General features: G+C 37.1%; 1 protein-coding gene across 2 annotated transcripts in view; it reads left to right on the plus strand.

The window, feature by feature from the left end:
- The first annotated feature begins 640 nt into the window (after window positions 1-640).
- LOC120631532 (serine/threonine-protein kinase minibrain) overlaps window positions 641-13,573 on the plus strand; it is a 230,959-nt gene continuing 218,026 nt past the window's right edge. For both annotated transcript variants that reach the window (XM_039901154.1, XM_039901156.1), the window contains exon 1: window positions 641-1,698. In XM_039901154.1, coding sequence (XP_039757088.1) covers window positions 1,635-1,698 — 64 coding nt within the window. In that variant the 5' untranslated portion in view covers window positions 641-1,634. The remainder of the gene's footprint in view (window positions 1,699-13,573) is intronic.

Below are 13,573 nucleotides of genomic sequence, written 5' to 3' on the forward strand. Positions count from 1 at the left end.
TTATGGCACCACCACTGCGTTAGCTTATATTATGCCGAAAACTTCACTTTTTTGATGATTTTGGTCGTATACTTATAGCTTATTGAGCCAGCAAAAATTATTTGCACAATAATTGTCATGCATGGCTGCTATTTTGTTAACTAAAGGAAATGCCGGCCAAGTACGTAAGATATTCAACTCCTTTAAACATTTGTTATTTATGTAATGTGTCGTGAAATCATAAGATAAAGGAATAAAATTAAATTGACTAACACAACCTTTTTTATACAAATCGAAGACTAGGTACAAACTCATTCCTACCAAAAATATAAAACTACTAAGCTTATGGGATCATTATTATAGATTATATCTACCTTTGTCTATGGAGCACGCTTATTAGGCAGTTTCATTTAACGCAATTTATTTTACATTTTTGTTATTTTCATTTTTATTTTTATATTGCACATACTCAGATCTTTAAAAATATTACTATTAAATTAATGCAATTTATTGATTTTGTTAAATATTTGTATTTCATATCATAAAATATTTGTAAAACCTTAGTATTTCCTTACGAACGAGCTCCTTAAAATGGAACGCACTGGCAACCATAGTGTTTAAAAATAAAAACGACCACAGACAAAATTCGTGTGCTTTTCATCGAGTCTGCCATGTTTTGTCCTACTTGTCGCGCTTGATCAACGCGTTCGCGATTTCTGTTGTAAACTATTATTTTACTGAATGTTTCACAGGCTGTGTTTTGTTTACAAATAGTGTAATTAATGACTTTATAATTACGCTAATGAAATGTGTAATCAATCAATTGCTTTTGATACTGGTGTATAATGGTGTAGTTTGCATTTCATAAAAATTTGAAATTGTTCACAAGCTTGCTATTGCAGCCGTGAACAGAGAGATTCCGTCACGATTTTAAAAATCGTAACAGTTTATTCGGTATAGTGTTAATATGTAAGTTTGATCCTGTGACGCAACCCACGTGCACATAATTTATCAAGCATCTCATGCACATTTGTTATTATTTTGTTCGCGGCTCGCGAGTTCGATTCGAGCCCGCAAGGATCGGATCGAAGAAGGGAAATCGTGTCGTCCGTCTTGCTCCCTCCCGTCGCGGTTCGGTTGCATCCATTCATTTTCGTAAACCGAAATAGATTTTTTGGTCTAGTGCAATAATTGTTTTGGTGTGCGGGTCCTGAGGCCGTGGGCAGCGGGCGCTGTGTTTGGTGGCGGTGTCCGCACACGTGAGTCGTGACGCGGCCGAGTGTTGGGTATCAGTCTGGTAGGGTCGCGGCGGGCACGCCAGGCTTCAGTCGCCTGCAGTGCGGAGCGCGGTGGCAGAGGCCCGAGCCGAGGTGAATCACCGCGCGGTGCCGTGTTGATCGTGCTTGTTTACCCGCGAGTGCAGCGTTGAGTGCGTGAGCGGAAGTGCAAAGGCATGTGCGGCGCGGGCTGGCGCCGATGACACCGCCGTCCGATGCGACGGCGCTTTGAGCCAGTGATCGAGTGTTAGATATTATGTTTCTTGGGTTATGAGTGTGTGACGAAGTTGTAGTGTATTGAGGACACTGGAGCCCCTAGACGGAGTTGGGCCCGCTGGGGCGGCCCTGGTGCTTCTCGGGGCTCCGCACGAAGGCAAAATGGCAGCGTGGAACCGCCACCACCACTTCAACATGCTCATGGACGAGAATGCGAAAAACAAGTGTGAGTATCACTTTCAATAAACAAATACAATATAATTTAGTAGTAGCATCACATGGTGATTTGTACACTGTAAATCATAAATCATCACTAACAAATCAACAAACGCTGGACTTAGGTTGTTTATGGAGTTTTATAAAATGAGGGTGGACAAAATCTCATTGCTGATTTAAAACAACTCAGAACTTTTTTTTATGTTAGGAATTGAATATCCAACTAGCCTTCATATTTGTGTATTTACAGTTCAAATTTATATTAATAATTTAATTAATGTTATTTAGTTTTGCTGCAACAAAACTAAGTTACATTAAAAGAAGTTTTAAAGTTTTGGCATGATGTATAACACTAAATGACAACATTTTGCTCAAGAAAAGAGATGCTTCTACCAACAATCATTATGTATAGAGTAACAAAATAACATTGCAAATTATTCTTATCTGTTAATAATGTGATCTTGCTCAGAAATGTACTGTACAAATAAGAGTATAGATAAACCTTTGGGCATTGCAACCACATAGTACAAATTCTTTAGTATACATATCAATAATTAAACTGAATCAAATATATCATAATTCATAAATCCTATCTTTCTCCAGATTTCTCTATTCAAGAGGGATTGGTGAGAATTGGTTGATCACCCCCAAGGTGTCAATTTGTCTAAAGATTTGATTACAAACTTTATCTTAAAACAGAGTAATTTTTTTTTGTTGAAAAAGTGAAGTGAACAACCTGTGAAATATCCTGAACATATAGCATTTTTCCAATAACTTTTATTAGCTATTTAAATGTTCATAGACTTTAAAAGAAATTACAAATGCATTATTATTGAAATAGTCTATGAAATTTTATTTAATTTTTAAAATCTGATTTCTTTATTTATGCTTTCCTTGACCTATGTATGTATTTTCAATGGAGACTACTGAATAGTTGCATTGAGAGTCCTAACCTTTAAGATAAAATGCTAAAATTGGAAGCAGTGATTGATTATATGCTAACAAGTTGCCCAATATTGATCATGCAACCTGAAGTATATTGAACAAGTAACCTGGCAACAAAATTCACAAAGCGACACAAGTAGTCAGTCTATATATTTGTGACATAATGGCACAAAGACAAATGTAAGCAAAGTCCACTTTTTTCCTTGCCTTAAGATGTTAACAATCTTTTCATTATTTTAATTTTATAATGAAAATATACTTCAATAAAAAGACACTCTTTTTTACATAAAAATAATCATTTTTTAAATATTAAGTTATTAGGAAACAAGTTAATAAAATTGATATTTATTTGTCAAACCTATGTTCTATTTTTGAATATTTTTTTAAACCTGTTTAACACTAAAAATAACCATTAGATTAGAAATGGAAACTACCTAACCTTAAATGTGCATGTCTATTATTTATCAATGAAAAGTTTGACATTATTTTTTAACTGCTAGTAAACATCCATGGGATACCTATCTACATTGAACACACTGCTAACTACTGTTACTTACTGTGATTACATGCTTACACTTTGTAACTGCATTTTTCTTTTGATCTTCCACCCCATCTAAGTTACACATGATACAACATGTGAAGTATGGACACTAATTGTATGTTTCACTGGGGTAGGTCCCTGTAACCCTTGATACACATAATGCAATTTTCCATCCTATCACCTTTAGAACAACTGCAGGCAGTTTCACGTGTGTATGGATTTGCATTGTTGAGTGCACACTGCCCTACTGTGACCCACCTATGGGTTCTGCCCTATATCCTTTTGACCTGATTCTCCTCTTGCGTTTGATTAGGGTTGTGTAATTAATCACTTTAACTGTTACTCTAACTGTTTTTCACTAACCAATATCTCTGATAAGAAGCTCTAAACATATTTATTAAGTATAAGGTGCTATCCTTTTTACTATTTTTTGCTTAGAAAAGTCCATGTCAAGTTGAAGAGATTTATGTAAAACAGAATCTGATTGTTATATTTTTTATAAATACTATTCTAGGTATTAAAACTTTTACTACCACTTGTTTTTTGGGTCCATAGTAACAGTTTGAGATCTATAATGCCTGATTGTCTGGATGTCACAGAAAGTAATTAAAGTTCTCAAGCTGAAATAAACAGTTACGAAAACTTTTTAACGCTACAAGGATGCGTAATCATAACGCAAATCGAAATTTAAACCATCTCAATGATGAATGAAAAAACTAAAAAAATAATGTAAATATATTTATAATATATATATACATATTTTTTTTTAAATATAATTTTCGTTATTTGCTTGTACGTCATGCTATTTCCGTACCGACAAGGAGCACTCCAGGACCCCTTCTTTAAGTTGTTTATTTTAATATTTACAAAAAATGCGTTAAAGGGAGCTTTCTACTGTTTGACTGGTTTCCGCACATTACAAGCGTATTTGCTGATAGATCGATTTCAATTACAGAAAACCCCCTATGATTGCTAACATAACAATATAACAGTGCCAAAAAAATAACGATTTTTATGATATAACGGGGAGTTTATTTTGTGCTAAATTAATCGCTTCATGTAGCCTCGACCCCAAAACTGCTTAACGCGGCGTCGACCTCCCCAACCTTTAACCTAATTCTGCGTTCAACCCTCGCAGATGGGTGCTTGCATTGATGCTTTTATTAGATAACACAACTTTTATGCCCGCACCGATGTGAGCCCGGCAGTGTTAAATTGGTACACAATTATTGTTATCACACTTGGAGCCCCTGCGGACTGCAAATTGTCGGTCTTTAGTTTAATCGTTTGCTTAGAATACAAATAAATAGAATCTTGGAAATACGTAAATTCAACTATTTTAGATCGAGCTACCATTAATATTCCGATCGAAAATTTGTTTAAATGCCAACTGTTATTTTAACCGATCGCGTAAATTTGTAGACTATCATAATTGATGCCCTTCTGAATTTGTACACATTTACTTAATCCACACATCTACAGCCATCGCGACTAGCAAAAACTTGTGGGATAAAAATCGGTAGCAAGGAATTTATACCTTAAATATAACAGCTGTAAAGTCCATTTTACTCTGCTAGTGTAGTAGAGTTTCGCTACTTGAAAAACTTCGACGCCTGCAAGGTGTGAAACTGATCACACTGATCGAAGTGACTCACTGTCGGCATCGGTTGACTGTTTAATCAACGACCTTCAGTTTGGCTTTGCACTGATCAGATAATTTTATCGGGTATTGGCTCAGGCAGTATCCATGGCACCCTTCCCACATTCTGTGAGATCACTATACAATCCGCCTAAAAGCAATCACTACCCAATAGCCCTCATCGCAGTCTCACCAAAAGGTAATTGATGATGCAGTCTAAGTTAGTAACGGGCTAACCTATTTGGGAATGGCACCCCAATCGGTTTCTACGCGGGGCATCGTGTCCTTAACAGAACAATAAATCGCTTGGCGGCACGCCTTTTTCAGTAGTAAATTATAAATTTCCAAATTGCCCCTGCTGGGAATCGAACCCGGGGCCTGACACTTAATACCACAGCGCTCACCGCTGCGCCAGGGAGTTCGTTTGCAATGGCCTTTACAATATCCGTTAACTGAGTAAATCACTTAATTTCTTGATGTATATTTACCATACGGGGCGGTACTCTTTAGGGAGCGGGATCGAAACACAATATTGTGTTCCGAAATTTATAACCGTCGTTGAATCTCGTGTAGCACGGGATAGAACGGGAAGACGTCACAATCCACGTGAATTCTATTTAGGAAGGATAAAAAAATAAAATGTTACGTCACAAGATATGAATCCTGATTTCTGACATAAGAATGGTTTGGATTTATTATGGCTGGATATTTTTACTTATTTGGGTTCCGTCCCTCGGGAGTGCCTGCCAACGGGCCCTATGAAGTAAATGTACTGTCAGTGGCGTGCACAGGGTTTTCGACCAGGGTATGCATAAAGCAGATACATGACAGGAAACGAAAAAAATCCCTCCAATACGAGCTATATAAAATAATTAAGGTAGGCATGCTTTTATGCATGCATGAAGTGCACGCCACTGATTACTGTTATATTAAAATTTCTTCGAATTACTTTTGTAATAAAGAATTGCTGAATTCTTTTCAACTTTCGCGGTTGTAGGGTTGTGCTTTTCACCGTTGGAAAAGTTAGTTTATAGAAATAGGACAGCTTGAAATCAACTATTACGTTCCGATTCATTTGATGTTGTATTTGTTTTACAAAAACTGCCCTATCTAACGGAGACTATATCTCGAAATTTATAAGATACGACGTTGTATTAAAAGTAAAGACGCGGTAGCATGGATACACATATAATGTGAATATCAGTCATGATATGGATCTTGACATTCGATGATATGAATGAAGCTAATTCGTAGTGTCTATAAACGTATCATTTTACAATAGTGTCTCCTAATTATGTGATAAGTACATCCGAGATTCCATCTGGTAGTATAAACTAGTTCAGATTCTCTCACCACCCACGCTCTTGGCACTGCATCGGATATCGTTATGCCGGATCTACCTAAATAAAACAAAGAAATTGCTCCCGATACCCAGTTTCTAGGAAACCGTGTCTGGTCACACGGATTCGTGGGTAGGTTAGAGTGCCGATAGTGATCAAATGACATAACTATTCGAGTGCATTGTGGCCTAGTGCTGAATAAGTCGAATGCGCTGGTTAAGAAATTTTAACCGAAGCCTGTAGGTAACTGGATGGATGAGAGTAAGAAGTCCTAATTTGACTCTTATTTACTTCCTGTGGCTATGTAAGCAGATTTAACCAAATAAGAATAGTAGAGTATTTCAATACCCAGAAAAATATTATATTCTCTTTATTTACTACACCACAGGTTAGCCCTTCACTGCAATCTCACCTGATCGTAAGTGATGATTCAGCCTAAGGTGTTAGCGGGCTAACCTGTAAAGGTGTAGGCAGTTATATATAACCTATATCCCTAATCGGCGATATCATACCGGAGCGCTAAATCGAAATAATAAATTTCCAAATCAGGCAGGGGACTGGCTAATAATATAATGTCTCAATGAAGTCATTCAAATTAAAGATTTTTATCATTTAGATTTTAATTTCATTATGAAAATTAAGATTATTATGCTACTCCGTGAAAAGCAGGAGAATCTGTATGGTGTTATTTATAATTTCTTCAATCTTTATACAGCAAACCAAACCGATCTTCGGCAATGTACCCTCAAACATTGCCGAAGATCTGTTTGGTGTTCAGTAGAGGAGAGAGAAGTAAATTTTTCAGAATATAACATGCAAATCCGCAGTTTTTATTCGTCTAAAGACCTACCTATGTACACTTAAGGATGAAAATAACTTTTATTGTTTGTAATTTATTTTTATTTAACCTCGAGTGTTTATCGGAAACGTAACAAACATTAATACGCGGGGGCGTGTGTGTAGGACGCGGTATTTAATTTCGTCTTAACTAGAGAGTAAGGGGAGTACCCTCAGACTAAATGCGAATGAAATTACTCGGGCCATAAATAAACAGCTGCTTATTTAACTAAAAACAAATTATCTGCTAACATAAATGAACTAGGTTCTCAAACCTACTCAAATTGAGAATGGAGTTAATGCTCCGTATTTCATAGGCTACTGGGAAAGACGAAATCCTGGGTCTCATGGGGATCCTTGGTGGAGCCAACAATTTAGGGTAAGGGGTTTAAGGTAAAAAATTCTTAATAACAGCCTGGAATTAGGATGTCTTGGGGAGCACCTTAAGTTTTTTGTCCCGTTTATGAAAGAGGACCCTTGCGCCCCAGCATTGGGACAACAAGATGCTATGCAAGTGCTTGCGGTGCACGTCTACCTTGAACGCCAGTTTTTATACTGCTTTCAAAAAGAGGAAAAGGTTATCCGTACTCCAAATCTTCGAGACAAAACCAACTAGATGCTGTTTCTTTATTTAATTTCATCATATTTTTACTCGTAAAGTATGTAAATAATGTGCCCGGCTAAGTAAAGGGCAAACGTATCGGGGTTCTGACGTGCTCTCTAATTGGCTACGCTCCATATTAAGCTTACTTTTCCACGCCTCTTTCGTGGCCGTATGGTCAGTCTGCAGGCGATTATTTTATAGTTATGCTGTAAAGATGTACTAAAATTATAACTTTTATCTTATACCTACATAACCATATGTATTTCCTATGTCATCATCATCATAAAACAACCTATTTATAGCACAGGCCACTTCTCTCATATGACAGAGAGATTTGAGAACTTGGACCCTCCAAGCTGCTCCAATGCGGATCAGTGTGCGGTGACTATTACTATTTGGTGTTAGTGGTAATAACCGAGACCGAAGCGTACCTACCTAAAATACGTACTGAGAACTTCTTGGAAATAGCACTCCGTACCTTTTTTTTTGTTTGTTGACGGGGGAAAAATCTCAAAAGATACCTGATTCTCTGCGTGAGAATTCGGGTTGTGGGATTTCATATTGAAAGGCTCTGTGATCTCCTAGGAACGCATAGGTGCCTCCCTTGCACAACACTTGTAGCTCTTCCCGGGAAGATGAAAAAAACTCCGTACCTCCGCGCAAGAGCCAGGAATCATACTCGTGATCCGTCGATGAACATCCAAAGAGGGAAGCAACAAAACGTTAATTACATGTACTAGGAGTACATAAGCCAATCAAGGTAGTGTCAAGTCCAGTGAGTGTTATTTGAACCGTATCTTTCTAATTTCAGTCTTCACCCAAGCTATCGAGGCTCAAATGCTGAATAAATATTTTACATTTTTATACCAATTTGAATATCGATTTAACTAAATTTTTAAAGAAAAGTTGTAAGAAATCTTTTACAATCCGCACGCAAAGGTTTACCAAGAAACGTTTTTATTGAAGATCGTAAAAAAGGCTAATATACATTACATTTCGCAAAACTCCGAAACAACATCCCAAGTCGATTGCGCTTAAAAATTCATTTATTTAAATTAGGCCTGGGTACTTTCTAAGCGCCAGTTTGTAATGCAGATTCTACAAAGAAGGACTCAACAGTGGGTCACATTTTAAAATAACATCATCATCATCGACCGAAGCCTATTAAAAAAGAACCGTTGAAACAGGTCTCCTCCTGTGGGATAAAATCCCCTCCTATTGGAGAGCTTCAACAGTTATTTTGCCACAAATTAGTGACTAGACATAGTTATACGGACTGTTTGCAGAACATCCGGTGTCCCACAATTTTTTTTATGGAAACCTGAGAGGCATATGAAAGCTTGGCAGAACGAAGTTCTTAAATTGGAAAGTAAGACATTTGATTTATGCTGAAACACGCAGCTCTGGAAAGATCTGAGTGCCAATGTGAGATTTTCTACCTACGTTTTCTTATTCGATCGCGTGAAAGCTAACTGGGATTTATATGGTATCGAATGACCGCCATCTAGTTACAATACAGCAAAACCGTCCTGTCACTAGATGGCGCTATTTCGGTAACATATAAATCGTAGCTAATTTTGATCGAATGAATAAACGTAGGTATTATATATACGTACATATATACACTTGGAACTCTGGTCTGGGTCTGAAAAAAAGTAGTCTCAGCCATTACACAACACTATTTTAAAAGGACGTAGTGGTTTTAAGGGGCGTAACTACAAAGGAAAAAGAAGACGTTTAGCAAAACTCCAAAACAGCATCCCGACTCGATTGCGGTTCAAAAATTTTCCCCTGTATCGCACGATAAATTGAAAGCATAAAACGCGTGCCCCAAATGGGATGGGAGTGCCAAATATTTAAAGCGGCCCCCTAGCCGCCGCCGGTACCGCGATCAACTTTCATTGAGCGTCTGAAAGTTGTTGCTATGCGGATGCCGGGCGGCCCCGCGGTGCGCCGCTATTAAACCAAAACGCTCGTGCAACGGGCGTCATGTAGATGATATCGTGTTTCGAAAGTAACCTGCTATAGTTTACTTGCTTTTAAACGTTTTATCATTTCCATTGGCCCGCTTGTCGCCTTTTTAAGGTTTGAGTACTCAAATCATAATAGTTAAGTAAATGCCAACAAAATATATAAAACTTCAAATACTTAAGACGGTTAGGTCTTAAGTATTTGAAGTTTAATATATCACCGCTATACAGGGCTATCACCGCTTCTAATGAGTGGTGTGATAGTGTAGTTGCTTCGGCCCGTCATTCGAGGGACCGAGTTCGATACCCTCTTAACTTTTGGTGTTATGTGCGTTTTTAATTTAAGCAAATTAAACATCGCTTCAACGCTGAAGGAAAACCATCGCGAGGAAAGTTGCATGCCTGAGTGAAGTCTACCAATCCGCACTTGGCCATCGTGTTTGACCACGACCGGGCCTACACCCTTCTCATTCTAAGAGGATACCACATACCCGTTCCTTATAACGGGCCTGTAATGGGTCGATAATGATGATGATGAATTCGTTGCAGGGTAGAATGTCTAAGCAATAGCGTTATATAATTATAAGCGCTGGTTAAACAACACTAATCCAAATCAATAACATCAAACATGAAAGGTACTCCATTCCGTTACTACATTACCTCCGTTCGAATAATTCGTTTGCATCGTTCTTTTTGATTCATCATAGTCAGCTTATTAATGTCCCACTCCTTGGACCGACCAAAACGGGCTGGCGGGATTTAACCATTTGCATTAGGCGTCGGTGATAATATCTGGAACCGATAAATTAACATGCTCTCAGAGCCTCGGAGGCACCTTGGTGGACATCATCAATTTTCTAAAGTAAGTACAGAGAAACTCATTAACACTACATCGGAGCAGCGTGGTGGACCTAAACTTTATTTCTCTCTCGCTCTCTTTTATTTGTTAGAAAAGGTCAACGCGCAGCAGTCATTAATTAAGCTTATGGTGATGATTAGCAGTATTAGAACGTGTAAAACGGTGCATTCGTGTTATAATATTAAAATCATTAAACAATGAGAAATCGGTCTCGTAGATAAAGCTCAGTTAACTACCGTTAAACTTACCGAGTTGTATTTTATCTACTCACGTTGTATATTTATGTAAATTACGATTAATAGCTTTAAAGAGCTCCCATTTTCTCTTGAAATTAAACTATAACGGATTTTAATCGTGGCGTTTTATTATTTAAAATGACGTTCATTCAAAATTCACAAACCTATTTGTAGTTCGGAAGCAATGATAAGCATACACTTTAAAAATATTACGTGATGACGGTTTATGATATTAATTCATAATATTATGAATGATTCGGATGTGGTCTTTATATAGTATTTCTAGTTTGATCTACAATAAATTAGTACTAGGGTAGCTATACTTTTTAAGATATTATAACAAAAAATAGATTTCCAATGTTTTTTTTCGTAGTAAATGTGTTCAACCGGTACCATATAGTTTTGAACCAAGACTCAATGTAGGCACGATTGTAACAATAATTTATTTTTGATTACAGATAGGCTTTTTGTTTAAGTATTACCGATTTACTTTAAATAAGTAAGTTAGGTTAAGCAAAAATGCAATGTTTCCCTGTTGTCCTACGACATACCTTTATGATAAATAAATATACTACGACAGTACACACATCGACACATGTAGCCCCTAATTAAGCGTACCTTGTGTTATGGGTACTTAAAGAACTGATAAATATTTTTATGAAATATAAACACCCAGACACTGAAAAACTTACATAACATAACATAGTGCGTAGGACATATGATATGTTCACTATGCACTGTTCTGCAATACATACTATCATGTCCTCCCAACAAACCTAGTCTTGCAAAGAGATTGCTCTCGGTAAGCTTTTGTTTTACTTTGTAACATAATATTATGTCTGCGATACATAATCATTTACCTAGTTCTTAATTTGTAGAGTGCAGAGAACGACTTTTAGAGGCATATTATACATTGTACATCACACTACAGCCTATTAATACCCCATGCCAAAATAAATCAGAAATAACTAGATATTATCAAATCCAAAAAAATTAAATTTTTTTATTCCTATATTTTTTAATTTATTAGGACCTAATTGTGAATTCCACGTAGTAAAGTTGCGGGCAGATCCTAGTAAAACAAAAAAAAATGGAAACAGAACATTCGACACATGAAAACGCTTTAGTTTGTCGAATTTCAACCAATGAACGACCACGGCATTCAAATCGCACACTGCACGTTGAGGCCGTCATAGCTCTTTAACGTTATATGCTTTAGTACAAGATTTGCTGGCTCGCAATCGAGGAATCGTTTTCGCGTATCGAACTGTGTATCATCAAAATAAAATGGACCTAATGTCAATGGTACTAGAGTTCCAAAACCTGTACTTCTGTTTTTTTTTACAAATGTTCTGTCAAAAGCCTGAGCTGGAAAATGGTAGGCAAAATTAAGCTTGAATACAATTTGCATAAGATCCATTTTACGTAACGTATGTTCAAGTATTTCGATACTCGAAAACGAATGTCCGAGTGCGAGCGAGCAAATTTTGTACCACTGCTTCAATTCTTATGAAATCACATCCAAGTGCGACCGGCTCATAAGCGCACGTGGGGATAGTCGGATGCTAACGGTAACCATTAAGTGGCCATATCTCAGATGCGATGTAGTCAAGCCGTCTCGTTGGTGAATGGTCATTGGTCACCTTTCTCCGACACACAGTCTAGACGATTGGGCTGCAGTCCGTGAATGAATTTCTTTTCACATTGGAATGCGGAACAGATTTATTAGACCCTACCGCCGTTTGACCGAGTGGAACTATTATATGGAAATCTTTGATTGCGTTGATTAGCGTCATTGGATCATAATACGGCAGAGATGGTTTGTTGGATACTCGTAACATCATCGTTGTATACTTAACTTTGTGACGTTTTCAGTTAGACTTCTTTCAACTTAGCTCTGGTTTGGGTGACAAACGTTTTTTTTATACCCCAGTTTATTATCAGATTGACTTGGGTTTGGGTTATATACGTTTTTTACCCCAGACTTCTAGCCTGTTAATGTACCTACCTACCCTGTACAGTCAATTTTTTTTTAATGTTTTGTATTTTAGCTATTAAATTTTCCAGCAAATAAACAATACCTCTATTATTATATTAAAGTGTTTATTATATTAAATTTTTTTATTAAGTTGAACGCTACTTTTTATACGGTAGCACAGTGATCTTTACTCAATTTAGTGAGAAGTCTGAGAAAAGTTTATTGGGACGATACTTTATAAAAAAAACTACTGTATAAAATATGTGTTTTTATTAAAATGTTCTAAAATATTTAGATGTGAGGAGACCAATCAACGGCTAAACGGATTTAAATGTATTTTATCTACTGTAGCACACAGCATATGTTCTAGATTAATAGGACATAATAATATAATTCGGCTAAACAAACATTACATGCGTTTAATTTCGCGGCCGTAAGCTAGCACCCAAAAACCGCTTAATAAGCACGTGCGACGTGATTTAGACGTGTTTGATATCTCATTAGGTTTGTAGAATTTAAAATATTTCATCATTCTTATACTTTGCCCACCACCGATTAACATTATGCTAATCATTATTATTAACAAAGTTCAATAACAATTCGTCGTAGGTGATCGTAGAGAGCGCGAGGACAAGGCGTGGGCCCCTTCGCTGTGTGGGTATTCAGGTACCCAATGCAAATGGCCAAGATTTCTCCACCACGGCGTCCTTAGACTAAAGGAATTAGATAGAAGGTTAACGGAACGGCGGCGCGCACGGCGTGGAAATATGAAAGGCTTTTTTTCTCGCTGGGAAATGTATTAACGCATTCGTCCCGAAAATAAACCAGTAATCTGGTACATTGTGTCGGATTCGCCAGCCTAGAAATGGTTAGAATATAAACTTTTTGATAGGTATTCTACACGCAAACCCCCGCTTTTTAAGAAAAGCGCCAAGG

The sequence above is a fragment of the Pararge aegeria genome, chromosome 18, assembly GCF_905163445.1.
Source record: "Pararge aegeria chromosome 18, ilParAegt1.1, whole genome shotgun sequence".
In the NCBI taxonomy this organism is placed as follows: Eukaryota; Metazoa; Arthropoda; class Insecta; order Lepidoptera; family Nymphalidae; genus Pararge; species Pararge aegeria.